Source organism: Nicotiana tabacum, chromosome 23, assembly GCF_000715075.1.
Source record: "Nicotiana tabacum cultivar K326 chromosome 23, ASM71507v2, whole genome shotgun sequence".
In the NCBI taxonomy this organism is placed as follows: Eukaryota; Viridiplantae; Streptophyta; class Magnoliopsida; order Solanales; family Solanaceae; genus Nicotiana; species Nicotiana tabacum.
The window spans coordinates 138,916,478-138,944,330 of record NC_134102.1 but is presented as its reverse complement, the minus strand read 5'-3'; the positions used below and the strand labels follow the sequence as shown (position 1 = coordinate 138,944,330).

At 37.3% G+C, this 27,853-nt stretch overlaps 2 protein-coding genes across 2 annotated transcripts; both read left to right on the top strand.

Moving 5' to 3' along the window:
* The first annotated feature begins 2,579 nt into the window (after positions 1–2,579).
* Positions 2,580–5,805, top strand: LOC107795960 (abscisic acid receptor PYL9-like). Its single transcript, XM_016618669.2, has 3 exons — positions 2,580–2,846; positions 3,415–3,630; positions 5,155–5,805. Exons 1-3 carry the CDS (start codon positions 2,718–2,720, stop codon positions 5,371–5,373), a joined length of 564 nt encoding a protein of 187 aa, XP_016474155.1. The 5' UTR covers positions 2,580–2,717; the 3' UTR covers positions 5,374–5,805.
* A 3,341-nt stretch (positions 5,806–9,146) lies between these two features.
* On the top strand, positions 9,147–27,745 carry LOC107795962 (putative polygalacturonase). The gene is made up of 6 exons (XM_016618670.2): positions 9,147–9,370; positions 10,225–10,571; positions 25,439–25,559; positions 25,708–25,882; positions 26,343–26,413; positions 26,960–27,745. Exons 2-6 carry the CDS (start codon positions 10,236–10,238, stop codon positions 27,601–27,603), a joined length of 1,347 nt encoding a protein of 448 aa, XP_016474156.1. The 5' UTR covers positions 9,147–9,370; positions 10,225–10,235; the 3' UTR covers positions 27,604–27,745.
* The last annotated feature ends 108 nt before the right edge of the window (positions 27,746–27,853 follow it).

Below are 27,853 nucleotides of genomic sequence, written 5' to 3'. Positions count from 1 at the left end.
AGACATGTTGTATTAGACTAAACAAGATAGCTACACATATTGAAATAAATCAATTAAGAATGAAAACAGATTAGTACTCATTAAAATGGTATAACTCAAAATAACAGGAAAACATGTTGCTGCTCGGTAAGAAAATCGAGTTTTACCACAACTAGCCCGTGTACGTACTCGTCACCTCACGTATACGATGCTCACATAGCACAATAGTTCCAAATCTTAAGGGGATTTCCCCCACACGAAGTTAGGCAAGCCACTTACCTCGAACCAAGCTCAATCAATTGGTCACAATGCCCTTCCCACGAATATCCGGCTCCGAATGGCCCAAATATAGCAAAAAACAATTATATATCATAAATACAACAATAATAGACTCATCTAATTAACGAAATCAATATTTTAACGAAAATTCCGAAATTAACTCAAAATTCGTCCGTGGGGCCCACATCTCGGAATCGGATAAAAGTCATAAAATATAAAAGCCCGTTCACTCACGAGTCTAACTATATCAAATTTACTAAAATCCGACACCAAATGGTCCTCCAAATCCACAAATCAAACTTCCAAATCCCTAGCCTCCAATTCTAAATTTTCACCTTAAATACACACTAACTAGGTAGGAAAATACATAGGGAAACAAGATTATTGATCAAAAATAAGTACAATGTACTTACCTCAAGAAATCTCTCGAAAATACTCTCAAATATTGCCCTAAACCGAGTTGCAAAGTCCAAAAATGACAAATATTGCGAAGCCCTTCGGTGTTAACCACTGCCCAGGTATTTCTGCACCTGCGGAGTCTGGGCTTGCACCTGCGGGGTGTGCTTGTGCGGCAAAATGTGTGCATCTGCGCAAATCACTTACCACCTCTGCCTTCGCACCTGCGATGAAAGGGTCGCACCTGCGCGTGCGCGCCTGCGGAAATCCCTTCAGCTTCTGCGGACATTGCGCACCTGCGATGACCCTGACGCATTTGCGGGCATCACAGATGCGGAATTCACCTCGCACCTGCGACCCCTGGCACTCCTCCATTTTTCTGCTTCTGCGCTTGCTTCTCCGCACGTGCGATCACGCACCTGCGGTCTCTTCACCGCAGGTGCAGAAATGACAGATGCCTGAAGACTTCAGCAGCAACTCAAATCCAACTTTTAATCCGTTAAACACTCGAAACTCACCCGAGGCCCCCGGGACCTCAACCAAATATACCAACCAATCCTAAAACACCATACGAACTTAGAGCCCACATATCACATCAACTAACGCTAAAATCACGAATCATCCTCCAATTCAAACTTAAAGAACTTGAAACTTCAAATTTCTACAACCGATGCCGAAACCTATCAAACCACGTCCGAATGACTCCCAAATTTTGCACACAAGTCATATTCACCATTACGGACCTACTCCAACTTCCGGAATCGGAATCCGACCCCGATATCAAAATTTTCATTACCGGTCCAAAACTCCCAAAATTCGTTTTTCACCAATTCAAGCCTAAATAAGCTATAGACCTCCAAAACACAATCCGGACACGCCCCTAAGTCCAAAATCACCTAACGGAGCTAACGGAACCGACGAAATTCCATTCCGGGACCGTCTTCACATAGTTCCGACTACGGTCCAAATTCTAAGACTTAAGCTCTCATTTTAGGGATTATGTGTCCCAAAACACTCCGAAACTCAAAACCAATTATCCTAGCAAGTTACAATAGCAGAAATAGATATGGAGAAAGCAGTTAATAGGGGTTCATGGCTCTAACTCTCAAAACGACCGGGCGGGTCGTTACAAATATGTTATTTAAAGTTATTACTTATAAATTTAGCAAAATGCTAATTACCAAAGAAAAAAAAATTAGCAATTTATTTCACCAAAGATAGAACCAAACATAAATGAAGCACCCGTTTGACTATAGATTTTGGGTACTTTTTTTCAAGGAAAAAAAATGAAAACATTGTTTGTTCATAGAACATGATCAATTTTTGAAATTTTTTTTTTTCAAGTTCCCAAAAACTGATTTAGGGCAGTTTTTGAGTGAAATTTTTTCTTTCACTCACAAAACTTCAAGTTTTTTTTTTTACAAATAAAATTTATATCCAAACACAACTTCAACTCAAAAATTATTTTTCAACACAACTTTAAAAACTCTTTTATCAAGTTTCAATTAAATTTATGTCTAAATGCTAGCGAAATCACGAGCTAGAAGAACAAAAACGTTAGGTAATTGTTTTTTCATGTATTAAAACTGTCGCGATTAGCTTGGAGAAATAATTAAGATATTCTTCAAATTGCCATGAACAATATGTTATAAAAAGATTTCGTGATTTTTACTACTCTAAATATATCTATATTTTTTAGATTATCAATTTATCTAGTAGTATTAATTTATCTTTTTGCATTCTTCTACTTTTGTCAAAAAGTAGGTTTCCAAATGTAGACCAATATTAAATTAAATTAGAAAAGAATACCTACCCAACCAAGCCCACTTGCAAAATTATCTTATTCTTATTAATCAAGAAAAAATGGAGCTTACAGATGCGGATAATAATAAGAATTAAAATACAAAACACTAGTATTAAATTTGGGCCATTCACACACATTTTGACGTACCAATGGCATTGTCTTTTGGACCCTTCTGAAAATTTTCCCATTTCACACTTTCCCAGGTTTTCACCTTCTGCTTTTAGACTAAGGTTGTCGGTGCCGTTAGTTTTTGCCGGCGATGGTCAGCATAATGAACGTTAGGAGTAGTAGTGAAGATGATTACATTAGAAGACATCATAGACATGATATTAGGGAAAATCAGTGTAGCTCTTCACTTGTAAAGCATATTAGAGCTCCTGTTCATCTTGTAAGTGATCCCAACTCAGTTTCTTGAAAAAAAAAAGATTTGATTTTTATGTTTAGTTTAGCTTTTTTTGATAGCTCAATTTAGTTTATGGAAAAAAGTTTTGATTTTTATGCTTATTTGAGCTTTTCTTGTTAGCCCAATTTAGTTTATTGAAAAAAGATTTGATTTTTATGTTTATTTCAGCTTTTCTTGCTCAGATCTATATGTGATTGACCTGTTATTCAGGCTTTGATGGTTTAATTTTGTGCTTTATAATTGATTCATACTTATGTTTAGAATTGAGACATAGTTGTAGTATGCCATACTTTTGAAGCTTAGTTTAAATTGGTGTTGTTTGCAAAAAAGGTATTTCTAGTTAGGATTTGGCTTTACATTGTAGACAAACAAGATAAGGAACTTTATTGATGGAATTGATATACTGAAAATTTTATAGTTTTTCCATTGCATAGATCATAAGACTGAAGAATGTTTTACTGTTTTGGTTTCTGTGGTTTACATGTGTCCTATTTGAACATGGATACTGGATGTACTGCATATGTTTTTTACTGGAATTTGGTATATTTGATAGGTTTGGTCATTAGTGAGAAGGTTTGATCAGCCACAAAGGTACAAACCGTTTGTTAGCAGGTGCATCGTGCAAGGGGACCTTGAAATTGGGAGTGTCAGAGAAGTGAATGTTAAGTCCGGACTCCCAGCTACCACAAGCAAGGAAAGGTTAGAGCTTCTAAATGACGAGGAGCACATCTTTGGGGTAAAGATTGTCGGTGGGGATCACAGGCTTAGGGTATGAATCTTTTATCTTCTCATTTGATATGTTAATCGACTTGTTAGATGCTTATCTATATGTGTGGACAACCTTTTTAAAAAGCGAATAAAAATTATATGTGCTGGAAACTTTATTGAGATAACATATTTTGAGCTTCTAATTGAAGTTCCATTTTCCTGAAAGAAGGAATACAGAATCTGATGTATTTGCACTGTTAGTAAACTATGTTACCCCAGCCATCTTGCATCATCGTCTTACTGCCATAAGTTTAACTATTTGTCCTTCATTGCTTTTTCTTGTTTGCTGAGGTGAGTGGTTCATGCTTTGCGTTTCTGTGAAAGATTTCAATGCTCTTGGATTCTTGCTACTTTTATCTAACCATCCCAAGTACTTTCTCAAGCTTGAGAGTTGAGAGCTTTTTTGAACTTGTCTCGAGTAAAGAGTCTGATCTTTTGTTAAGTTGCCTCTGTTAAAAAGGTTCAAAACCACATCGACAGTAAAATTTCTTTCAAGTACTTGAGATAAAAAAACCATGATCATTTCTCGAACTTGAACAAAAGCTGTCACAATGTGTCTGATGGTGGGTTTTATGTCAAAGTTCAATTCGGAAGAAAGCTGAGAACTTTTCGGGTGAATTCTTGGTGTTCCTCTTAATTAAGACTTGAGTATATTCTCAGGCCTTTTGTGTTCGAATATCATATAGAAGCTGGTTGTTACCATTCTCTAGTTGAGAGGAGTAGGGTCTCTATGGTAGTGGTTTCAAAGTACCTTGTAGTTTGATCTCACTAACTGTGTTTTGTGTAGTATTTCCATGCGTGGTAAGAACGGTTGTTTCCTATGCTGTGTATGAAAGAAGTGTAGTTGCAGATATGCAATGAGATATGGCACTGGATTTAAGATCATATACCTTAAACAAGAGTGCACTACTACCTTTATAATAATATACTAAGAATAAATTCATAAGAATGTTTCAGTAACTTCCCCTCTAGGAGTCTATCATGAAACCCCAACAACTGACCTTCTATAAAGTCAATTTCTTAAGTTCTCTATTTATTCTGGACCTTTTCTTTTGATCTTTTAATTTTTTTTGTATGTGTTTCTTAGCTGTTCCACGTTGGATTCTTAAGCTCATTATTCAGATGTTCTGTGAACAACTTGGAATTAAAAACAAGAAAGGTAGGAAGTTGTCACAGGCCTTGCAGTAAATGGTATTCCATGTAGACTGGCAGCTGAATACTTCTTTAAATTTATAACTCCTTTCATATGGATTACAAATCTGAGCCAAAGATGAGAATCTAGAAAATCCCTTTATATTAGTCTCATCGTGTTTCTGTTTGTGTGAGTTTTTTTTTTTTTGGGGGGTGGGGGTGGGGGTAGTGGATGTTTCTGCTGCTGTCTTTCCACCCCTGGCTGTGTAAATTATGCTATATAGTTTCTATATGTATCATTCTCACTGGTACTGTGCTTGGGAATGGAACTGCTAAATATGTGGTATTTTATTGATCTGTCGAGTGTCTTGATGTTTCTTCACAAAACTTGCAGAACTACTCATCAATTATAACTGTTCATCCGGAGGTCATTGATGGAAGGCCTGGAACAATGGTAATCGAGTCATTTGTGGTGGATGTTCCAGATGGGAATACTAAGGATGAAACATGCTACTTTGTCGAGGCCCTCATCCGGTGTAACCTCAAATCACTAGCTGATGTGTCAGAGCGCTTAGCCGTGCAGGGCCATATGGAGCCTATTGACAGAACGTAGTTTACACTTTCTGCATATGCGGCAGTCTGGACATCGATCTTTTGCTAGAGCGTACAGGGATTTGATTAGTAGACGAGTAGAGTGACTGGTTTTATGCTAGTCCCTTCTCGATCTCAGAAGTATATATACATATACATGCTTCCTTTTAATCGTCTATAAGGTCACCGCAGTTTGTAACATGCAACCGGTTTAATCTTGCAACTGGCTATTTCATAATGTAAAGAACCAGCTATAGTGTTTGTGGGCAGTGTGAATGTATTGAGCTTGGATTGTAAATATCTATGCTCATAAAAATGCTTCTTCTTGTTATAGGATCAAAACTGTGGTTATGACAAGCTCTATGCTTGTGTATCTTTGAGATTTGATGTGTTACTAAGTACTAGAAACAGTATTTAGTAAACTAAAAATAGTCTGCTTTTGCCTTTTGTTGTATACTACACTCTCCTTTATCCTTTCTGAATGTTATATTATCTCCTCCACATCACACTGTAATGCTTCTTCTTGTTATAGGATCAAAACTGTGGTTATGACAAGCTCTATGCTTGTGTATCTTTGAGATTTTATGTGTTACTAAGTACTAGAAACAGTATTTAGTAAACTAAAAATAGTCTGCTTTTGCCTTTTGTTGTATACTACACTCTCCTTTATCCTTTCTGAATGTTATATTATCTCCTCCACATCACACTGTAATGCTGTATCTATCTTCCCTTGAGCCTAAGTTCTGAAGAATGGACCCTAATATTTGGCGGGCAAAGATACCCGATACATGTGATGGTGCGAGGTAGCAGGCATTCGCGTCAGACTGCAAATTGGTCCGAATATTATCATTATGAAAAAATATATAAAAAGAGATGCATATTGCTATTCAACAGTTCAACAACAAACCCAGTGTAATCCCACAGGTGAGGTCAGGGGAGGCTAATGTGTAAGGTAAAAAGGTTATTTTCGATAGGCCTCCGCTCAAGGAACAATGAAAATAAAGTAGCGCACAGTAACAATAACAATGTAATAGGAGCAAATGACACAACATGTAATAATAAAGAACCAATAATAAGAAAATACTGCTATTCAATAGTTCAAAGGCTCTAATTGACTACAATTCTCTTTTCCCAATTCCTCCCAAAGGAGACAAAAAAAACTAAAAGATATACTAATAACCTATACCATTTTCTGAAAAAGATACAAAAAGCAACCCATTCCCCCTTTATTTGGCTGAGATATATTGGCCAATATTAGACGATTTCAAATGGACAGAATATGGTATCAACTATAGTAGAGTCATTGAACTTTTGAAGTGGAGAATTAGTGATTTAGTGGGAACTAGCTTTAGTTGATGGGTGTGGCCACTGGCGTTGGGGGAATGGTTTGGCTTAAGAGCTTTATTCTTCATGTCAGCAATATCTTCTAGTTGCAAAAGCTTTTACGTAAAACTGTGAATCTATGCTTTAATGGGTAAGATAATAATACTATATTGAACTTTTGGAAGTAGTCATATACAGGTTGAGACTTGAGTATATATAAAAAGCCAGAAATAAGAAAAAGGAACAAAAAGAAATACTCTTACTAGGTAATTTTATTTAATCTGTTTAAATTTGGTGGATAGATTTATTCTATACTTATGCTGGTAGACGATAATCGATGCTTTATAGGAATAATTGAGGTGCACGTAAACTCTAGACTCCAACCTGTTCATTCCAAAAGATCATAATTACATGGAGGAGTACATACACCTTAACCTCTATTACATGATGAAGGTTGATTGAAACCAACTTTTTGTAAAAACTGAGACTCAGAGAGAGGTTAATAGACAAAAGATTGAGGGCCTCTTCCCTAAGCTTAGGAAACTTAGAGAGTTTGTATGTAGGAATTACACATAGATATGTAACAAGGGACCAAAAACTACTACTACTACTATTAGACTCCGTTACTATAATGATATGACGCTTCTTTCTTGTTTTGAACCTGAACCTGAAAAATATTAGGTGATCGTTTAACATGTTTAAATTTTGATAAACAGAGTTACTCGATACAAGTGCTTATAAAAAATAACAAATACCCTATAGAATTAATCGAGTTGTGCGTAAGTTTTCTGAACACTATACTTGAGAAAAACTAGAAGATGGTGGAGTCCGTTTTGCATAAAGTGAGCTGGCTAGTGTTCAATGCGATAATTTTAAGATTGTACTTACTCTCTCACACTAATATTTTAAGTTGCATTATTATTATTATTTTAAATGTAAGAACTTTTGTTTTATTGATGCTATGGACAGAGATGGGCTCAAGATTTAACATCTATCACTGTTTCGTGACAATGTGTGTGAAGTACAGTATTTATTTTTCTTTAAAAAAAATTAATTGTATGTATATATTTAGAAAAGCCATGAATGCGGTGGGGGCAGTGTTAGAGACATTTTTACTAAGAAATGTCATCCGACACAGTTTCACCCAATAAAACAAAAGTTCTTACATTTAAAATAATAATAATAATGCAACTTAAAATATTAGTGTGAGAGAGTAAGTACAATCTTAAAATTATCAAAATTTCATATCAAAACTTTCTTATAAGACGGATTGTAACAATAGGCCGACATTACTCAAGTAAAAGCTTGAATATGTTGCTGAGTTGCTGCACATACCTGTTATCAAAGGCTACAGCCATTGGCTACGGACAGCACAAACCGGCCAAATACGACTATAGCATCTCTTTGTAAATATTCTTTGTAAAATTTGTACAATCTCTGGAGCTGGATCCTGCCAAAATCTGTTCTGGTGTATGTAGTGGCTTATATTTGCTAAAAAGTCGGCCAATCTTCCTACCCTGAAGTGTGTGACCCTGCTAACTCTTTGACTTCTTTTTGGTCATTTTGGTGGAAAAAAGGGAACGTCGGAAGCAACGGTAAAGTTGTCTCAGCGTGAATTATTTGGGTCATTTTGGTGTTTTGGTCATATAAATTACGAGTTCGAACTACTGATTCTTGCATCAGAGTAGACTGCCTACATTACATTCCTTGAGATGCGGTCTTTTTTCGGACCCTACGTGAATGCGAGATGATTCGTGCACCAGACTTTCTAATGGTCATTTAGGTGGAATACAAAAAATACTAAGTAATTTCTTTTTATATATGTGTAAGATTTTGTGGGAAGAAATACTCTATACTTTTCTTTTTAAATGGTAGGAGTCTCGCAAATCAAATCTCCGCTATCATAAATTATGACATAAGTTCGACAATTTGAACCGACCTTAGACGGGGACCCTCCAAAGTACAATGGAGGTCACCAATTAGGCTATGACCTTATTAATCGCCCATTGACCCATCTTGGTAAGTGAGTTACTCCATACTTCTGCTCTAATAAAATATACTTAAGTATCTAGTGAAATAATTAAAATATAGCAAAATTATCTAGACACCATTATTATTTTAAAAAAAGTACTATACATCCGCCATTGTTACAAATCATTGATTTGTGAACCATGCAGTAACTGACCCTGAATACTATCCGTTAGTAATAAATTGTAGAAACACTATGCTCCATCCGTTCAATTTTGCGTGAAGTTATTTCTTTTTTGGTGCCAAAAAAAATAATCATTTTTATTTAAAAATAATTTTCTTTTATACAATAATTTATATCAATACAAAATATATATATATATATATATATATATCTTATTTTACACTATAAATTTAAAAATACTCTCTTTTCTTGAATTTTGTGACCAGTTAAATGATTTACATCTTTTTTTTTCGTCAAATGAGTTAAAATAAATTGAAATGGAGTAGCATATGTAGCTCATGACGGTGCCTTTCTCTAGTCTTTTTTTCCCTACTTCCCTGTCGTTTACCGTTGCTTCGCTTATCTGCCTTTCTCAGTAGTCTTAATAAAACATACACTCATAAATTGTGTGAACTCTTCTCTCTTCCTTTTTTCTTCTTCTTCAATACAATACCAGACACTTACTTGTAGACAAACCTCTGCTTTCCCATTCTCCATTCTCCAGGTATAATTCCCAATTTCAACTTCTTTTGTTTTTTTCTCTCTCATTTTGTTAGTTTCTGCTTGTTTACTTTCCAATTCCTATTTTTCTACTGTTAATTTATATTATATACTAACTATTTCTCGACTTTAGATTGGGTTTTCCTGCATTTAACAAGATCCTTTATTTGGAGTTATCTTTTTGGAATTTCTACTGCATTTTTTGTTAGTTTCTGCTTGTTTCATTTACATTTTCAGTAGAAATTTGCTTTCTTTCTTCTTAACAATATAAAGTTCTGAACTTTCAACTCGGTTTTCATGTATATTGAATAAGATCTGTATATTTGGAGTTTTTTCTTTTTAATTTTCACTGCATTTTACCTTAATTTAGTTGAGATTGCTCAAGCTTTTCTTTCTTTCCTGGTTTTGCATTGTTGAGCACGTTTTCTTGGAGCTTTTCCCCCCCTCTTCACAACACCAAAAAAAAAAAAAATTTGCTTTTTAAAATAATGTTGCATAATCTTCACAGTTAGCTCATGTAGTCAAATTATTAAATATCGGAATGAAACGGGTCCTAATGAAACAAATGGATATTGAGTATTCTCATAGCAAATCTGAACTAATTTAGAATTGAGATGTACTTGTTATTGTGATTGCTTGTTCTTGTTCAGAAAAGTTGTTCTTGTGATTCTTTTTTTCTCACATTTGATTAATCTTGCACTTAATTGAGTATTCTTATAGCCAGCTTGAGCTAGTTTAGGATTGAGTTGCAGTTGTTATCGTGATTGTTTGTAAAAGAACATCTTTTTCTTTTTCCAGTTTTGATTGATGTTGTTTATACTTCACACATACAGCTTGTTCACGGTTTTGTTTTTCCAGTTTTCTAGAAAATGAATAAGTGGGTTGGTTCGGTTTTCCTATGCATTGTGAGCATATTGTTTCTGATGAACTGGCCGGTGGCGGCGGAGTTGGAGACGTGCTCGGGGATAGTGCCAATGCAATATCGATATGATAAGATATCAATATTGGACTATGGAGGTGTAGGCGATGGACGGACATTGAATACAAAAGCGTTTAAAGAAGCAATTTTTCGAATTCAGCACTTGAAAAGGAGGGGTGGATCGTTGCTTTACGTACCTGCTGGCGTATATTTGACTGGTCCATTTAATCTTACTAGTCGAATGACTCTTTATTTGGCCCGTGGTGCTGTTATCAAAGCCACTCAGGTATACTCTGACATTGCCTCTGTTTCTGCTTTTCTCAGCAAACTTATTCTTTATTTTTTGTATGTGTACTATATAGAATTAAAATAACTGCATTTGGACAGAACAATTAGACCCATTTTTATTCTTTTTCCTTTTGACTATCATTTGATTCATTTCAAAGGTGAAATTTGATGAATTTATTCATGACTGCTAATTATGAGCTGAGTTTCCTGTGGCATAGACAGCTGAATGGTGAGTGACATATTTTCTTGACCTAGATTTTGGTTCACGTGTTTATGCATTGTTGTTAATTTTGAATGTGGGGCATACAGCATAGGAGGAGGGCCAGCTTAAGTTTCTGGTGTTCATTCAGCGGTACTATATTTGGAGTAGGCTACAGTAAGACAAGCAGTAACATAGATATGTGCATTAAGTAATTGGTGGGCCTTTGGATAATGAAGGGACCTCACACGTGATGGTATTTAAATACTAAGGATTGTGGTGGACAACTATGGTGTTAATTGAATTCAATAGTCTATTAAACTATCATTTGTCTTCATCAGCCACAAACAGATAAAAGAGGAATACGATGAAAGCCAACTTGATCTATGTCTCATTCTATTATTTTACATTACATGCTTGTAAATGCGAAGAGATTGATAGTTGCAAACCTGTTGTTGTATGTGAAAGAAAGAAAAGTGGACAAAAGAAAAGAAAAGAAATAAATCAAAAATAGATGAACTTATGATGTAAGCGCTTACATCGACATTCGTATGATGTAAGCGCTTACATCGGCATTCGTATGATGTAAGCGCTTACATCGGCATTCCTATGATGTAAACGCTTACCTCGACAGGGCATTCAAATACCTATAAAAGGGGTATGCATTTTCATTTGCAAATCATCACTCAACTTCTTCTTTCTCTCTTCAATTAATAAAGAGTTATTCTTTGTGTGGCCGTGGAGTAGGCAAAATTGCCGAACCACATAAATCTTGTCTTGTCTTGTGCAATTTATTGCTTTTCTCTTTCAAATATTTTTCCCTTCTATTAGCCTGACACGTTTCCTAACAACTGGTATCAGAGCCTCCAATGTAATTCTGATAGAAAAGTACGGTACTGGTGCAGGTACTATTCACAAGAATAGTGCGACACTATTGATCATCTTTACTATTCACAGGCACTATTCGCATAAATGTTTTTGTGAAAAATGGCATCGGAAGAAGAGGAGGTAAGATTGACAAGTTCAATGGTAAAGATTTTGGATTCTGAAAAATGCAAATAGATGATTATTTGTACCAGAAAAAATTACACTTACCTCTGACCGAGGTAAAACCAGAGACTATGGCCAAAGCGGATTGGGATCTATTAGATCGCCAAACTCTTGGTGTGATTCGTTTGATGCTAACACGAAATGTGGCGTTTATCATCATTAACGAGAAGACCACTGCAAGCCTGATGAAATCGTTATCAAATATGTACGAGAAGCCATCTGCTTCAAATAAAGTCTATTTGATGCGTCGATTGTTCAACTTAAAGATGACAGAAGGTGGATCTGTCACGGAACATATCAATGAGTTTAATGTAATATTAACTCAGTTGAGTTCTGTCAATATAACATTCGATGACGAAGTCAGGGCATTGATTTTACTATCATCTCTACCGGAGAGTTGGTCTGCAACAGTAACTGCAGTTAGCAGTTCATCGGGAAGTACCAAACTCAAATTGGATGATATTAGAGACTTGGTTCTAAGTGAAGATATTCGCCGGAGAGAATCAAGTGATTCCCCAGGATCTGCTTTGAATGCCGAAAGCAGGGGGAGAAACAGCCAAAGAGGACAAAGTCATGGTCGTGTCACATCAAAGTCAAGGAGGAGAGGGCAATTCAAAAATCGCAAAGACATTATGTGTTGGAATTGCGATAAAAAGGGCCACTACAGTAGTCAGTGTAGAGAGCCAAAGAAGAAAAAGAACGATCAATACAAGGATGATAATTCAGCAAATGCAATTGCTGAACAAGTCGGTGATGCACTAATTTGTTGTGCAGACAGTCCAGTCGAATCTTGGATTCTCGACTCAGGTGCATCTTTTCACTCTACATCATGCAAAGAATTATTGCATAATTATATTGCTGGAAAATTTAGGAAAGTTTATCTTGCAGACGGCGAACCTCTGGACATTGTCGGGAAAGGTGAAGTTCATATAAAGACTTCACAAGGCACGCTATGAAAATTGCAAAATGTCCGACATGTTTCTGGCCTCAAGAAAAATCTGATATCTATGGGTCAGATTGACAGTGAAGGATATACAACAATATTCGGCAACAGATCGTGGAAGATAACCAAAGGAAATTTAGTTGTGGCACGAGGCTTCAAGAAGGGAACTCTGTATGCAACTGCAATACAGCTAGATACTATAGTAACAATTGATCATGGTCGTGATACAACATTGTGGCACCAGAGGCTCGAGCATATGAGTGAGAAGGGAATGAAGTTGGCATCCAAACAAACGTTGAATTAGGTTTGTGCGAAAATTGCATTTACGGGAAACAAAAGAGAGTTAGTTTCTCAAAGGTGGGAAGGACGCCAAAGAAAGAGAAGCTGGAACTAGTGCATACAGATGTGTGGGGACCAACACCTGTAACTTCTCTGGGAGGCTCACGCTATTATGTCACCTTCATTGATGATTTCACAAGAAAGGTATGGGTTTATTTTCTGAAAAATAAATGTGATGTGCTTGTTACCTTTAAAAGATGGAAAGCTGAAGTTGAAAATCAGACAAGTCTAAAGTTAAAATGTCTGGAGAGTATGATAGTCAAGAGTTTAAAGTATTCTGCTCTGAGAATGGTATCAGAATGATTAAGACAGTTCCTGTAACACCGGAACAAAATGGCGTTACTGAGAGGATGAACATAACCCTGAATGAACGAGCTAGAAGTATGAGAATACATTCTGGATTTTCAAAGTATTTTTGGGTTGAGGCTGTTAACACGGCAGCTTACCTCATAAATAGGGGACCCTCTGTACCGCTGAATTTTGAAATTCCTGAGGAGGTATGAACAGGAAAGGAGGTAACTCTCTCACATCTGAAATTTTTTGGTTGTGTTGCTTATGTGCATGTAAACTCTAATGATAGAGATAAGCTTGATCCTAAGGCCAAGAAATGTTTCTTTATTAGCTATGGTGATGATAATTTTGGTTGTCGATTTTGGGATGATCAGAATAGAAAGATCCAAGACACATGAATGTCACATTTAATGAAAATGTGATGTACAAAGACAAGCTTGAAGTAGAACCAACCAGCACCAGTAGACAAACATCTGAAACAGTTGACTTAGAAGAAATCTCAGAAAATGAAGTGACTAGAGAGACTACAACTGGATCTGAAATTGAAGATGCCGAACCAGAAGCCGAATCAGGATCAGAATCAGAACCAGAACCAGAGATAGAATCAGATGGAGAACCAGATCTGGAATCAGGACTTGAATCAAATTCGGGATCAGTTAATCCTGAACCTACATTAAGGAGATCTAAACGAGCCACGAATGCTCCAGATAGGTTAACTCTCTCTCCACTATTTACTTCTGACTGATGCTAGAGAACCAGAGCATTTTATTGAAGCAATGCAAGTGATAAGCTCTGATAAGTGGAAGCTAGCCATGAAAGAAGAGATGAATTCTCTTCAAAAGAATAAAACATGGATACTTGTAGAGTTACCAAAAGGAAAGAAGGCATTGCAAAATAAGTGAGTGTACAGGGTCAAGGAAGAGCATGATGGTGAGCATGATGGTAAGAAGAGATACAAAGCACGATCCGTAAAAGGCTTTCAGCAGAAGGAAGGGATTGACTACACCGAGATCTTCTCTCATGTAGTCAAATTAACTACTATCAAATTGGTGCTAAGTATCGTAGCTGCAGAAAATTTGCATTTGGAGCAGCTAAATTTTAAAATTGCTTTCTTGCATGGTGACCTTGAAGAAGACATCTACATGAAGCAACCTGAAGATTTTCAAGTTTCTGGTAAAGAAAACCTTGTGTGTAAGTTGCAAAAGAGTTTGTATGGTTTGAAACAAGCACCCCGACAATGGTACAAGAAATTTGATGGATTCATGCATAATAATGGTTTCACACGATGTGAGATGGACCATTGCTGTTATATCAAAAATCTTGATAAATCCTATATCATTTTACTGTTGTACGTTGATGATATGCTAATTGCAGGATCTAGCATAAATGAGATCAACAGGGTTAAGCAACAACTGGCAAAGGAGTTTGAAATGAAAGACTTGGGACCAGCTAAGCAAATGCTTGGGATGAGGATTAGCAGAAACAGGTCTGAAGGAACCTTAAAATTGTCAAAAGAAAAGTACATACAGAAGGTACTAAGTAGGTTCAGTTTTCATGATGCAAAGACCAGAAGCACTCCACTCGGAAACCATCTTAATCTGTCGAAGGACCAATCACCTAAGACAGATGAAGAAAGGAAGTACATGTCCAAAGTTCCATATGCTTCAGCAGTAGGAAGTTTGATGTATGCTATGGTTTGCACTAGACCTGACATAGCCCATGCAGTTGGAGTTGTCAGTAGATACATGTCAAATCCAGGAAAGGAGCATTGGGAAGGTGTAAAATGGATATTGCGATATCTCAAAGGCACCTCAGGTATGACACTTTGTTTTAAAAGGAGCAATATTATCTTACAAGGTTTTGCTGATGCAAATTTAGGCGGTGATCTGGATAGTCGAAAAGGTACCACAGGCTGCGTGTTCACCTTGGGTGGTGCTGCTGTTAGCTGGATGTCTAGACTTCAGAAAAGTGTTGCTCTATCTACCACCGAAGCAGAGTACATGGCAATCTCAGAAGCTGGAAAAGAGATGATTTGGCTCAAGAATTTTTTTAAAGAGCTAGGTAAAGAGCAGGACAATTGTGAGATTTTTAGCGATAGCCAGAGTGCAATTCATCTTGCCAAGAATCTAGTGTTTCATGCAAGATCGAAGCATATCCAGTTGAGGTATCATCATATCTGAGAGTTGATAAGTGAAGAAACTCTTTCTCTGCAGAAGATACCAGGATCAAAGAATCCGTCAGACATGTTGACCAAAGTTGTCGGTGTTGACAAACTGAGGTTGTGTACTGCCTCAGTTAGCCTTCAAGACTGATAGGGTGAAGGCGCCACCAGAGAACAGCAAATCTTTATTTTAATTTCTTTCTTGATGTAACATAGGTTTGAGGGAGAGATTGATAGTAGCAAACCCATTGTTGTATGTGAAAGAAAGAAAAGTGGACAAAAACAAAAGAAAGAAAAATAAAAAAGAGATGAACTTATGATGTAAGCGCTTACATCGGCATTCCTATAATGTAAGCGCTTACCTCGGCAGGGCATTCAAATGCCTATAAAAGGGTATGCATTTTCATTTGCAAATCATCCCTCAACCTTTTCTTTCTCTCTTCAATTAATAAAGAGTTATTCTTTATGTGACCGTGGAGTAGGCAAAATTGCCGAACCACGTAAATCTTGTCTTGTCTTGTTTAATTATTGTTTTTCTCTTTCAAATATGTTTTCCTTCTATTAGCCTGACACGTTTCCCAACAGAGATCTCTGAGCAGAACTATCGAATAAGAATATACATTTCACAGGGAAAAGAAAAAAACAAGAATGCAAAACACTCAGCTACTTTAAGCAAGATTTCATAGATATATCCATATAAACAGACATTTGCTGAACGTACAAGGGTGGGGGGGGGGGGGTGAATTGTTGACTATTTAAAAATTAGTCGACTAACACAAGTATTAGTTGATTGATCACAATGCAGAATGAAAGTAAGCAGTAAAGAAGAGTAAATAACACATAGCGATTTATACTGGTTTGATACCGTTGTAGTACTTACATCCAGTTTCCCTTGGGTCACAAGGGTTCCCTTAAGATCTTTGAAAATGTTACAACACAGATGGTTTTAACGCGTTCACCACCAACGAACAGTATCACACCTTGAGTTCTGAGTAATTGACACAACTCTCTTTTGTGTTCTAGATCTTTCTATCTTTTGAGACACTTAAAGATTACAGTGTTTGAACTAAGAAGTAGACAGACTTAGAATACAATGTATGTAGTTGCGCAAGTCTTCTTCTTGAAAGTATCAACCTTCTTATAGGAGAGAAAAGAGCCATTGAGTCTTCAGTGAAATCAGAGGCACGAGATCTTTGCAAAAGGGTTTTGACCCAAGGGGTGACTCTTCGAATCCTGCTCTTTGAAGAGTCCAGATTCGATTGTGACTTTCCTTGTCACCGCTTGAATTAAGGAGCCATTTACGCCTGGAGTGAGCTTAATTCTGGACACAGAATAATTGTTGGCGAGATTGACAATCTGAGTTCCTTTGATTGAGGACGAATAAATTTGCTTCTCTTGATTGACCATTGATGTAGCAACAGCATCTTGCTGAGCATCTCCATTCTTTCCTTTTTGTTAGTCCTGCAAACATAAGATAATATTGTCATCATTGAAGCTTAAACTTAAACCTATCAATCTCCCCCTTTTTGATGATGACAATCAAGAAGGAGTAAACAGTAATTTAAGATACTTCCCTTTGAAGATGTTGCTCCCCCTGAGTTGTGTTGCTCCCCCTGAGATTATGCTGTTTCCATCTCCTCCTGAATAACTGTAATTGCAATCCTCCTGCTGGTGTTTACTCATATTTTTTTCTCTCCCTTTGACATCAATCAAAAAGGAAAGAATAGCACACAGAATAATATAGGATAAAATGTACATACTAATAAAGTGGTTAGAGCAGCAGAAATAGTGCATTCAGCAGAGGCTTAGTTAGTACATACCCAAAAAATATTGTCTAAGAGAAACAACCAACAAAAATAAGCATAAGCAAAAAAATTGGTTGCATTAATTTCTTCCCAGGAAGTATTTGAGGGTGTTGATCACTTTGGTGCAGAAGGAGTCATGGGAGTTATCAACGTCCTTGACGAGTTTGTCCATCTTTTCACTCATAGAGTTGAAAGTCCTAGTTCCTTGTCTCCGTGTAGCTCCTATGTCCATCATGATCTTGGCCACATCTGTACTTGTCTTATTGGTGACATCCCTGATTTTATCTACCTGTTCTTTCATCTCAACAAGAAGCAGCTTGACTCCATCATGGTAATGTTGAATTTGTTGAAGATTCTGAGAGGCCGTTGACTGAGAAGCTGGTTGATCATTTTGGACTTCAACTGGTGCTGGAGCACTTTTAACCTTGGCTCGCCTAACCCATCCACCATCACCCAGAGTGTACCCCATCATTGAAAAAGCTGTCTTATCATAAGTACCGGTGATGTACTTGGGTGTAAAGGGTGCCAAGTCTACTTTCATGACTTCTAGAATATGAGAGATAAGAAGACCATAGGGCAGACATGCAGCATAGGAGGATATATCCCTGATACTCTCAAGCATATAATGACGAATCCACACAAACCAATCAAGACGTTTATTATTAACCAGACAGTAGAGGACAAAGACATCTCTAGTGGACAAAGAGCTAAGGGACCCAGATCTGGGAAGGAGAGTAGTTGCAATCATGTGGGCCAAAACACGGTGTTCAAACTTAAGATTTTTCGGGCCAATGTCAGGGGGGTTATCAGACAGAAAAATTTTTGCTTCATCAAAAGACATTTCAAAGTTTTTGGGCCAAGAATTTTGGACAAACACATCATACCCACTAAACTTGGCAGAAAAGATCTTTTCAAATTGGTACGAGTCCAAAACAATTCTAGTCCCTAAAACCATAGATTCCAAATCATCTTTATCATTCACGAAAAGATTTACATAAAACATTCTAACAGGTTCTTCATACACAGAGTTTCCAATAGTGTCAAAGAGAGGGGAAAGGTGCCGAGAATCAATAATTGCAGTCACATCACAATGAAGACTTTTCATAAGAGAGAGACATACAGAGCGTCTATAAGCCATGGATTTTGACTTGTAGGACTCAAACCTTGCCTTTTCACTGGGGCCGTAGAAGATTAGTTGTCCTCAGGACCAAATTCCAAGCGTTCCACTTTACCATTCTTGCATGCAGCCTTTTTGGGGGTTTGCTCCATGGGTCTCTTGCCGGCCTTTTTCTGTCTAATGGGAGGATTTTCAGATGAATTGCTGCTTTCATTGTCTGTTCTGAGAAAATCTGAGTCAATGGACGACTTCACATCCACAGGCTCTTCAGTGTTAAGAGGTTTTTGGAATCTTCGACTGCGTCTGGTTGCAGAGGAGGGATTTCTTTTGGCCATGGTGTGGAGGGTTGTTTGGTAGAGAATGAGAGGAGTATTGGAGACGAAGGGTTTTTATTGAAGATTTTAGGAAGAGCGAAGAGACGCAGGTTAATCGAAAGGCCAAGTTCAGACGGAAGAGATGGTACAGAAGTGACTGATCGGCGGTACTTGCAATAATTACGCTTACGCAGAAAAGTAATTAGATCACATATAAGTAAGGAAATAAAATATTCTAGTATAGGATAAAATATTTTAAACACTCGAGGAAATATTTGATTTACAAATTTGGCACAATGCCAATCTTTTTTCGGAGAAGGCAGAATCTTTCTTCCAAAAGAGGTTTTGTAAAAATATCAGCAAGTTGAGAATCAGTACTAATAAACTCTAAAACAATGTCACATTTTGCTACATGACCTCGAATAAAATGATGTTTAATTTCTATATGCTTTGCTCTAGAATGATGCACTGAATTCTTTGATAAACAGATAACACTAGTATTGTCACAAAAGATAGGAGTGGATGTAAGAGATAAATTAAAAATCAAGAAGTTGGTGCATATCCATAGAACTTGTGTACAACAATTTCCAACAGCTAGGTATTCTGCCTCAGTCGTTGATAGTGCAACACAATTTTGTTTCTTGCTGTGCCAGGATACTAATGCATTTCCTAACAATTGACATGTCCCACTGGTACTCTTCCTATCAATCTTGTCTCCTGCAAAATCAGCATCTGAAAAGCCTCTTAGAGAGAAATTGTTAGAGTGATCATACCATAGTCCTAGTTCAGATGTACCAATTAAATATCTAATAATTCGTTTAACAGCACAGAGATGGGATTCTTTAGGAGCCGACTGGAATCTAGCACATTTGCATACACTGAACATGATATCTGGTCGACTGGCAGTTAAATATAGTAGAGATCCAATCATCCTTCTATACATAGTTTCATCAACCAGTTTTCCATTGCTATCTTCATCTAGCACGTTAGTTGGACTCATTGGAGTATCAATAGCCTTAGCATCTTCCATCCCAAACTTTTTGATAAACTCCTTGGTATACTTGGTTTGGCAGATGAAAATCCCTTTAGGGGATTGCTTGATTTGAAGCCCAAGGAAGAAGGTTAGTTCTCTAATCATGCTCATTTCAAACTCTCCTTTCATGGAATTTCATGGAAAGAGAAAATTCTTCACAAAGAACAGAGTTAGGGCTACCAAAAATAATATCATCTACATAAATTTGAGTAATAAGATTACCTGAATTGAATTGCTTAATGAAAAGGGTTGTATCGATATTACCTCGTTTGAAACCTTGATTTAAAAGGAAAGAGCTTAACCTTTCATACCATGCTCGAGGAGCTTGTTTGAGACCGTACAGAGCTTTAGTCAGCTTGTATACATGATTTGGAAATGTGGCATTTGCAAAGCCAGATGGTTGCTTCACATATACTTCTTCAGAGATATAACCATTTAGGAACACACTTTTAACATACATTTGAAATAGTTTGAATCCTTTGTGAGCAGCGAAGGCGAGTAGTATTCGAATGGATTCAAGTCTTGCTACAGGCGCAAAGGTTTCATCATAGTCGATTCCTTCCTATTGAGAATAGCCTTGAGCAACTAGTCTTGCTTTATTTCGAACAACTTGACCTGATTCATTCAATTTGTTTCTGAAGACCCACTTAGTTCCAACAACAGAAGAGTTTTGAGGCTTTGGAATTAATTCTCATACTTTATTTCTTTCAAACTGATCTAATTCTTCTTTCATAACACTAATCCAATGAGAATTCTTTAGAGCTTCATCCACTTTCTTGGGCTCAATTTGAGAAATGAGAGCTGCATGAGATTTGTTCTTTTGAGATTTCCTTGTAGTTATTCCCTCATGTGGATCTCCTATAATGAATTTGTGAGGATATCCCGGTTCACTCTTCCATTCATTTGGAGTATTTACTGGAGTCCCCCTTTCTTCGGTAGTCGACTGATCTGGCTGGTGAAGGTCAAGATCTTCTGGTGGTACTTCAGCTGATTGAGTCTGTTGATTAGCTGACTCATTTTGATGATCCTTACCTACAATAACTGACTTAGGAGCACAGAAAATTTCCTCATCTTCAGGAATATGTTCATTCCTTGGACGAGGGTTAGTATCAACAAAAACAACATGAATAGATTCTTCAATACATAAGGTTCTCTTATTATAAACTCTGTAAGCTCTACTTGAAGGAGAGTAACCAAGAAATATACCTTCATCACTTTTTGGATCCTTTTTGGATCAAACTTACCAAGATTATCCTTCCCATTGTTATGGATGAAGCATTTGTATCCAAAGGGGTGGAAATAGCTGATATTTGGTTTCTTACCATTCCACAGTTCATAAGGAGTCTTTTTGAGAATTGGTCGAATCAGACATCTGTTGATGATGTGACATGATGTACTCACAGCCTCTGCCCAAAAATGATGAGGTAGAGAGTTTTCCACGATCATGGTTCTTGCCATATCCTGCAAGATTCTGTTTTTACGCTCTACTACTCCATTTTACTGTGGTGATCTTGGTGAAGAGAAGTTGTGATAGATTCCTTGATCGTTGCAGAAATTTTCAAAAGCTCTGCTTTCAAACTCTCCTCCACGATCACTTCTGATAGTAGAGATGTAGTATCCCTTTTCTCGTTGAACCTGCTTACAAAAAACTTCAAAATTCTTTAGAGCATCATCTTTATGACTAAGAAACATAACCTAGGTAAATCTAGAGAAATCATCTACAATAACAAAAGCATATTTCTTACCTCCTATACTAGCAGTTCTAGTAGGACCAAATAAATCCATATGCAGCAATTGAAGAGGTTTAGAGGTAGAAACAATGTTTTTGACTTTGAAAGATGAGCGAGTTTGTTTTCCTAGTTGACATGCATCACAGATATGATCTTTCGAAAAATCTAGTTTTGGGAGTCCAATAACAAGATCATGTTTAGATAGTTTTTGAATAGTATGCATGCTTGCATGGCCAAGTTTTCTATGCCAAACCCAAGGATCTTCAATCATAGATGTAAGACAGATTTGATCCCCAAAGTTTTCTAAGTTCTTGATAGTGTAGACATTTCTGTCTCTATTACCTGAGAGAATGATATTACCTGATTCGTCTTCTATAAACCAGCCATGTTTCTTAAAACGAACCTCATAATCGTTGTCACATAGTTGACTGATGCTGAGAAGATTATAGACAAGTTCATCAACTAGGTAGACTTCATCTACATCACATGTCGAGCTTAAAAGAACTTTTTCAACACCAATAACATTTCCTTTGGATTTGTCACTAAAAGTAACTGTTCCTCCATCTAGCTTGGTGACTGATTTGAACAGTTGTTTGTCACCCGTCATATGTCTGGAACACGCGCTGTCGAGATACCATTTTTCTTTTCGATTCTTCTTGCGGTGTTCCTGCAAAACAATATTACTCATTTTTAGGTACCCAAGCCTGCTTGGGTCCTGAATGGTTAGACCGCTGAGTGTTAGTTTGATTTGAAGATTTTGGTCTCCAGACCCATCTCCTGTTTTTTTTTAACCTGCAATGATTTGAGGTGTGACCTCTTTTACCACAATAGGAGCAGGATGAGTTGTTAGAGTTACCAGTACTACTTTCAGCTCTAATTCTGTTCTTGCAATGGTTAGTACTATGGTCGTTTTTACCACAAAAAGAACAAGCGATTTTCTTCTTGTGATGAGCAGTCTGATTTGACTTGACTGGACTGAGACTCTTGGTCTTTTGCAAGCCATTCAATTGAAGCTTGAGTTCATTTACTTCATCTTGAAGCATATCACGCTCAATTTCGCACACTTCTAGTTTCAAGGCCCAATCTTTCTTCTCTCTTTTTTTCTCTCTTGGTTCTTCTGAGCTCATTTACTACTTTTTCTATGTCTGCAAGAGCAATATCAACAAATTCTTGAAGTTCATAATAATTAGGGCATAAAGGAGTACGTACCTCACTAGTTCCTTCATCTGACATTGAACGAGGTTCTCTTGAGTCGTCTTCCTCATCATTGTTGTCTGCTATTAGTCCAAGTTCTCCTGAATCTTCATTGTCACTTAGAGCCATGAAACATATGTTAGCAATTTCCTCGTGATCAGATTCTTCCTCATCACTCCATGCTCCGAAAGCTTTCTTCTTTTGCATATTTCTGCTAAGCTTCTTCTTTAATTCCGGACAGTCAGCTTGAATATGACCAAACTTTCCACATTCGTAATACCTTCCATCATTTTTATCAGTTTCATTGCTCATCCTTCCTTTCCTGAAGTTGAATTTCCCTCTGCTGTTATTTCTGTTTCTTCTCATCATGCTGGTTACGACTTGAGAGAGCATTGCAATGTTTTCATCTTGTTCTCCTTCTTCTTCTTCTTCTTCTTCTTCTTGTTCTTCATTTTCTGGTTCAGCCACAGTTGCCTTGAAAGCAACAGTTTTCTTCTTCTCTTGAATTTGTCTGTCAAGATGAGTTTTCTCAAAAGCAATTAGATCACCTCTGAGCTCGTCATAGGAAATTTTGTTCAGATCTTGACATTCCAACGCAATGACCTTTGGCTGCCAAATTGTAGGTAAGCTTCTGAGAATCTTTCTAACCCGTTCGCCACTTTTAATAGGTCTTCCAAATGATTTGAGGTCTCCAAGTATTTTGCTGAACCTGGAAAACATTTCTTCTACAGATTCACCATCCTTCATTTGAAATAACTCATAGTCCCGAACCAAGAGGTTTATCCTAGTCTCTTTCACTTTATTGGTTCCTTCGTAAGTGACTTCCAGTTTTTCCCACATTTCTTTTGCAGTTTCGCAACTTGATATCTTTTCATATTCTTCTCCACTGATAGCATTGTACAGTAGATTTTTTGCTTTTGCATTAACAATGATGACAGCAGCTTGTTCATCAGTGTAATCATCCAAGTCAAGAGGATTAGTAGATACGATGACTTGACCGTTTGCATCCTTCTTGGGAGGAATTGGAAAATTTGCCTTTTTGATCACACGCCATACTTTGATGTCATATGACATAGTATACGTTTCCATGCCAACTTTTCTGTGAGAGAAATGCTGACCGTTAAAGTAAGGAGGTCGAACCTGAGAGGTTCCTTCTTGAAAGAGAGCACCAACAACAGTATTGGATCCCATGATATTTTCCTCACTAGCGATTAAGCAAGATTGTGAGCCTTGCTCTGATACCAATTGAACGTACAAGAGGGGTACTTACAGAATGAAAGTAAGCAGTAAAGAAGAGTAAATAACACACAACGATTTATACTGGTTCGGTACCGTTGTGGTACTTACATCCAGTTTCCCTTGGGTCACAAGGGTTCCCTTAAGATCTTTGAAAATGTTACAACACGGATGGTTTTAACGTGTTCACCACCAACGAACAGTATCACACCTTGAGTTCTGAGTAATTGACACAACTCTATTTTGTGTTCTTGATCTTTCTATCTTTTGAGACACTGATAACTTACAGTGTTTGAACTAAGAAGTAGACGGACTTAGAATACAATGTATGTAGTTGCACAAGTCTTCTTCTTGAAAGTATCAGTCTTCTTATAGGAGAGAAAAGAGCCGTTGAGTCTTCAGCGAAATCAGAGGCACGAGATCTTTGCAAAAGGGTTTTGACCCAAGGGGTAACTCTTCGAATCCTGCTCTTTGAAGAGTCCAGATTCGATTGTGACTTTCCTTGTCACCGCTTGAATTAAGGAGCCATTTACGCCTGGAGTGAGCTTAATTCTGGACACAGAATAATTACTGGCGAGATTGGCAATCTGAGTTCCTTTGATTGAGGACGAATAAATTTGCTTCTCTTGATTGACCATTGATGTAGCAACAACATCTTGTTGAGCATCTCCATTCTTTCCTTTTTGTTAGTCTTGCAAACATAAGATAATATTGTCATCATTGAAACTTAAAACTTAAACCTATCATTTGCCACCAGCCTTTGGTCTAGCAGTAAGAGCGCAACTCGTAATGTGTGGGTAAAAGTCTGGTATTCACATGTAGAAGGGTAGAGGGGTGGCCTATTATCCATTGAGTTTCAAAGTATACGCAACTGAACCTCGGGGATTTCTCGGTTATAAAAAAAAGGAAACAAAAAGTAAACAGATATCCATTTCTTGTTCGTCTGGCTCCCACAAGGTCATCTCATGATCTTTGATAATAAAGCCAAAGTAGTATTACATGCCATGGCAATGGGAAAAAAAAAAAGAAACCATAGGTTCTTACGCTGGTTAGATTCCAGTTGTATTCTTGGACCTTAATTCAAACCTTCAATTTCAAATGATCAGAGCCTTGAGTGAGATCTGCTATCTTTAGCTAGACACATTCTTTTGAAATGCTGCAGGCTGCAGCAGCTTATTCTTCGACCTCAGTATGTTTTATACCAATCACTAGATTACCCCTCCTTGTAGGAGAGGTAGTTTCTCGGATTGTAGAAATATGTGCCAGCTCAAAGATATGCTGTTTCCACTTTAACGCATCCTTTCAGCAATTGATGTATTACAAGTGTAGAAGGTTTTGATGGGATGACATTACTGTGGATATTGATTCATCACGTATTTTTGTATGAGATCGCACATTTTAGTTTGAAGTGAAGACCAATTTGTTCTGATCCTTGCAATCAATTACAATTTAGGATGCCAGTCAATGGCCATTGGTCGATCCATTGCCTTCATATGGGAGAGGAAGAGAGCGACCTGGTGGAAGGTATATGAGCTTACTCCATGGAGACGGGCTCCATGATGTGATTATCACTGGTAATTATCAATTCCCTATTCTTTTACATTTTCCTCAATACCTTTTTGGGTACAACTTGTGGCAAGCAAGAACATTCTAACCAACTTATAATGAACTTCAAGGCCTGATAAAATGTGATTCGACTGAATTATTAAACATATTTCTCAGGTGAGAATGGTACTATTGATGGCCAGGGTGATGTTTGGTGGAATATGTGGAGGCAAAGAACTCTTCAATTTACAAGACCTCATCTCATTGAACTAATGAACTCCAGAGGCATAATCATTTCTAATGTCATTTTCAAGAACTCTCCCTTTTGGAATATCCACCCTGTTTATTGCAGGTATAAGTTTTGCATAATTTTGCATTTTCCCCTGTGAAATTGAAAAGCATGTAAAACAAATATGAAAAGAAGCTGCAATCCTATTGTGTTGTTGAAGTAATCTTCTTCTTTTTATCTACTTATTTATATAATTCATTGCAGTCGCATGTTCTCTGGGTCAGTTAACATCAGTTAAAGAGGTGCACCATGGATTTTATCCATATCATAGATGTGTAGGGGTGAGTGATCGACTGACAATAATCATACATGTTGCACTGAAAGTTTAAAACCTTAGAAGTTATTTACTCCATTAGGAGCTGAATTTCCAATTTTGGTCAATATGTATGATTTAACATGCAGTTGTAATAGGAATTGCTGACAAATTGATGTAACCATGCTGGTTAACCTATGTGTAATATATCATTAACAACAAGCTAGTCCATCAAGTATGATCTGATTTGGTTATTTCTTCCTTTGCCAGCAATGTTGTTATTCGATATGTCACCATATTGGCTCCAGCTGATTCTCCAAACACTGATGGAATTGATCCAGGTTTCTCCTCTTGTCTTCTGAGTCCCCTTTCATTGACGCAATTCGTTATAGAATAATAGCTTTTGGGTAAATGACCTAGTGCAAAATGTTCGGCAGAATTCCGTGAACTGTTTGAAGTTGAGGTATCTAGTTTTCTTTCTTTTTGAGATGTGACATTATGCAAAAGAGACATCATATAGAGGTTATCATTACTCTGTGCAAGAACCAATGATCTTTTCAACCTTCTATTTGATGCATCATTGGAGTGTATATAATAAGCTTCCTTTTAGCATCACTTTTGTCTAGCAACAAAGAGTATTGCTAAAAGAAATTTATCTGGGCATGCATTTATCCATTATCTTCCATAAAGAAGCTAGTTGCTTCTTGTAAGAAACGTCATTTCCACTACCCCGATTTCTGTTCTTGGAGGGTGAACTAATCGATTGCCAAGTGCGGAGCGTTCTCACTTCTCTAGACATTATCAGAAAACTGAAGACATACAGCAATTAGTGGTTGCTTCTTCTTTCTTTACGATTAATTCATTAATATATTTATTTACTATTGCAGATTCAAGCTCCCATGTCTGCATAGAAGACTCTTATATTTCCGTAGGGGATGACCTAGTAGCCGTGAAGAGTGGGTGGGATCAATATGGCATTGCTTATGGTCGCCCTAGTCATGGCATAACCATCCGAAGGATAACTGGATCATCTCCATTTGCTGGAATTGCTGTTGGAAGTGAAACTTCTGGTGGCGTAGTGGATGTTTTAGCTGAGCATATAAACCTTTTCAACATGGGAGTTGGCATCCACATTAAGACAAACATTGGTCGAGGAGGGGTTATCAGGAACATTACGGTCTCAAATGTCTACATGGAAAATACACGAACAGGGATTAAGATTGCAGGGGATGTTGGGGACCATCCAGATGAAAACTTCAATCCGAATGCTCTTCCAGTGGTTAAGGGTATCAAGATTAAGGATGTTTGGGGTGAAAAGGTTTTGCAGGCTGGTTTGATCCGTGGTTTGAAGAATTCCCCTTTCTCAGGGATTTGTCTCTCCAATATCAACCTTCATGGCAACAACCCCGGACCACGAAATTCCCCTTGGAAATGCTCAGATGTTAGCGGAGCTGCAATTCAAGTCAGCCCTTGGCCTTGCTCAGAACTCACCAGCAGCCAACAAACTGGTGCATGCTCTACCTACTTCTGAATATCTTGTAATTCTTTGCTTCCAATTCAAGTCAGTAAATCACAAAGAAGAAATGATGAATTTTATTCTTGTTCTAAGTAAAATTGTAATTTCAACTTGGTATTTCAATCATATTGTATACATGTTAGAATCCTTGCTACTACATCTCGTATGCAAAGTTTGTTTACGACAACTAAAAAACACACATCAACAAGCTAAAGGCTTATCCTATGGACATAGTGCTCCCCTGCTAGTGCAGGGTAGGGAGAGG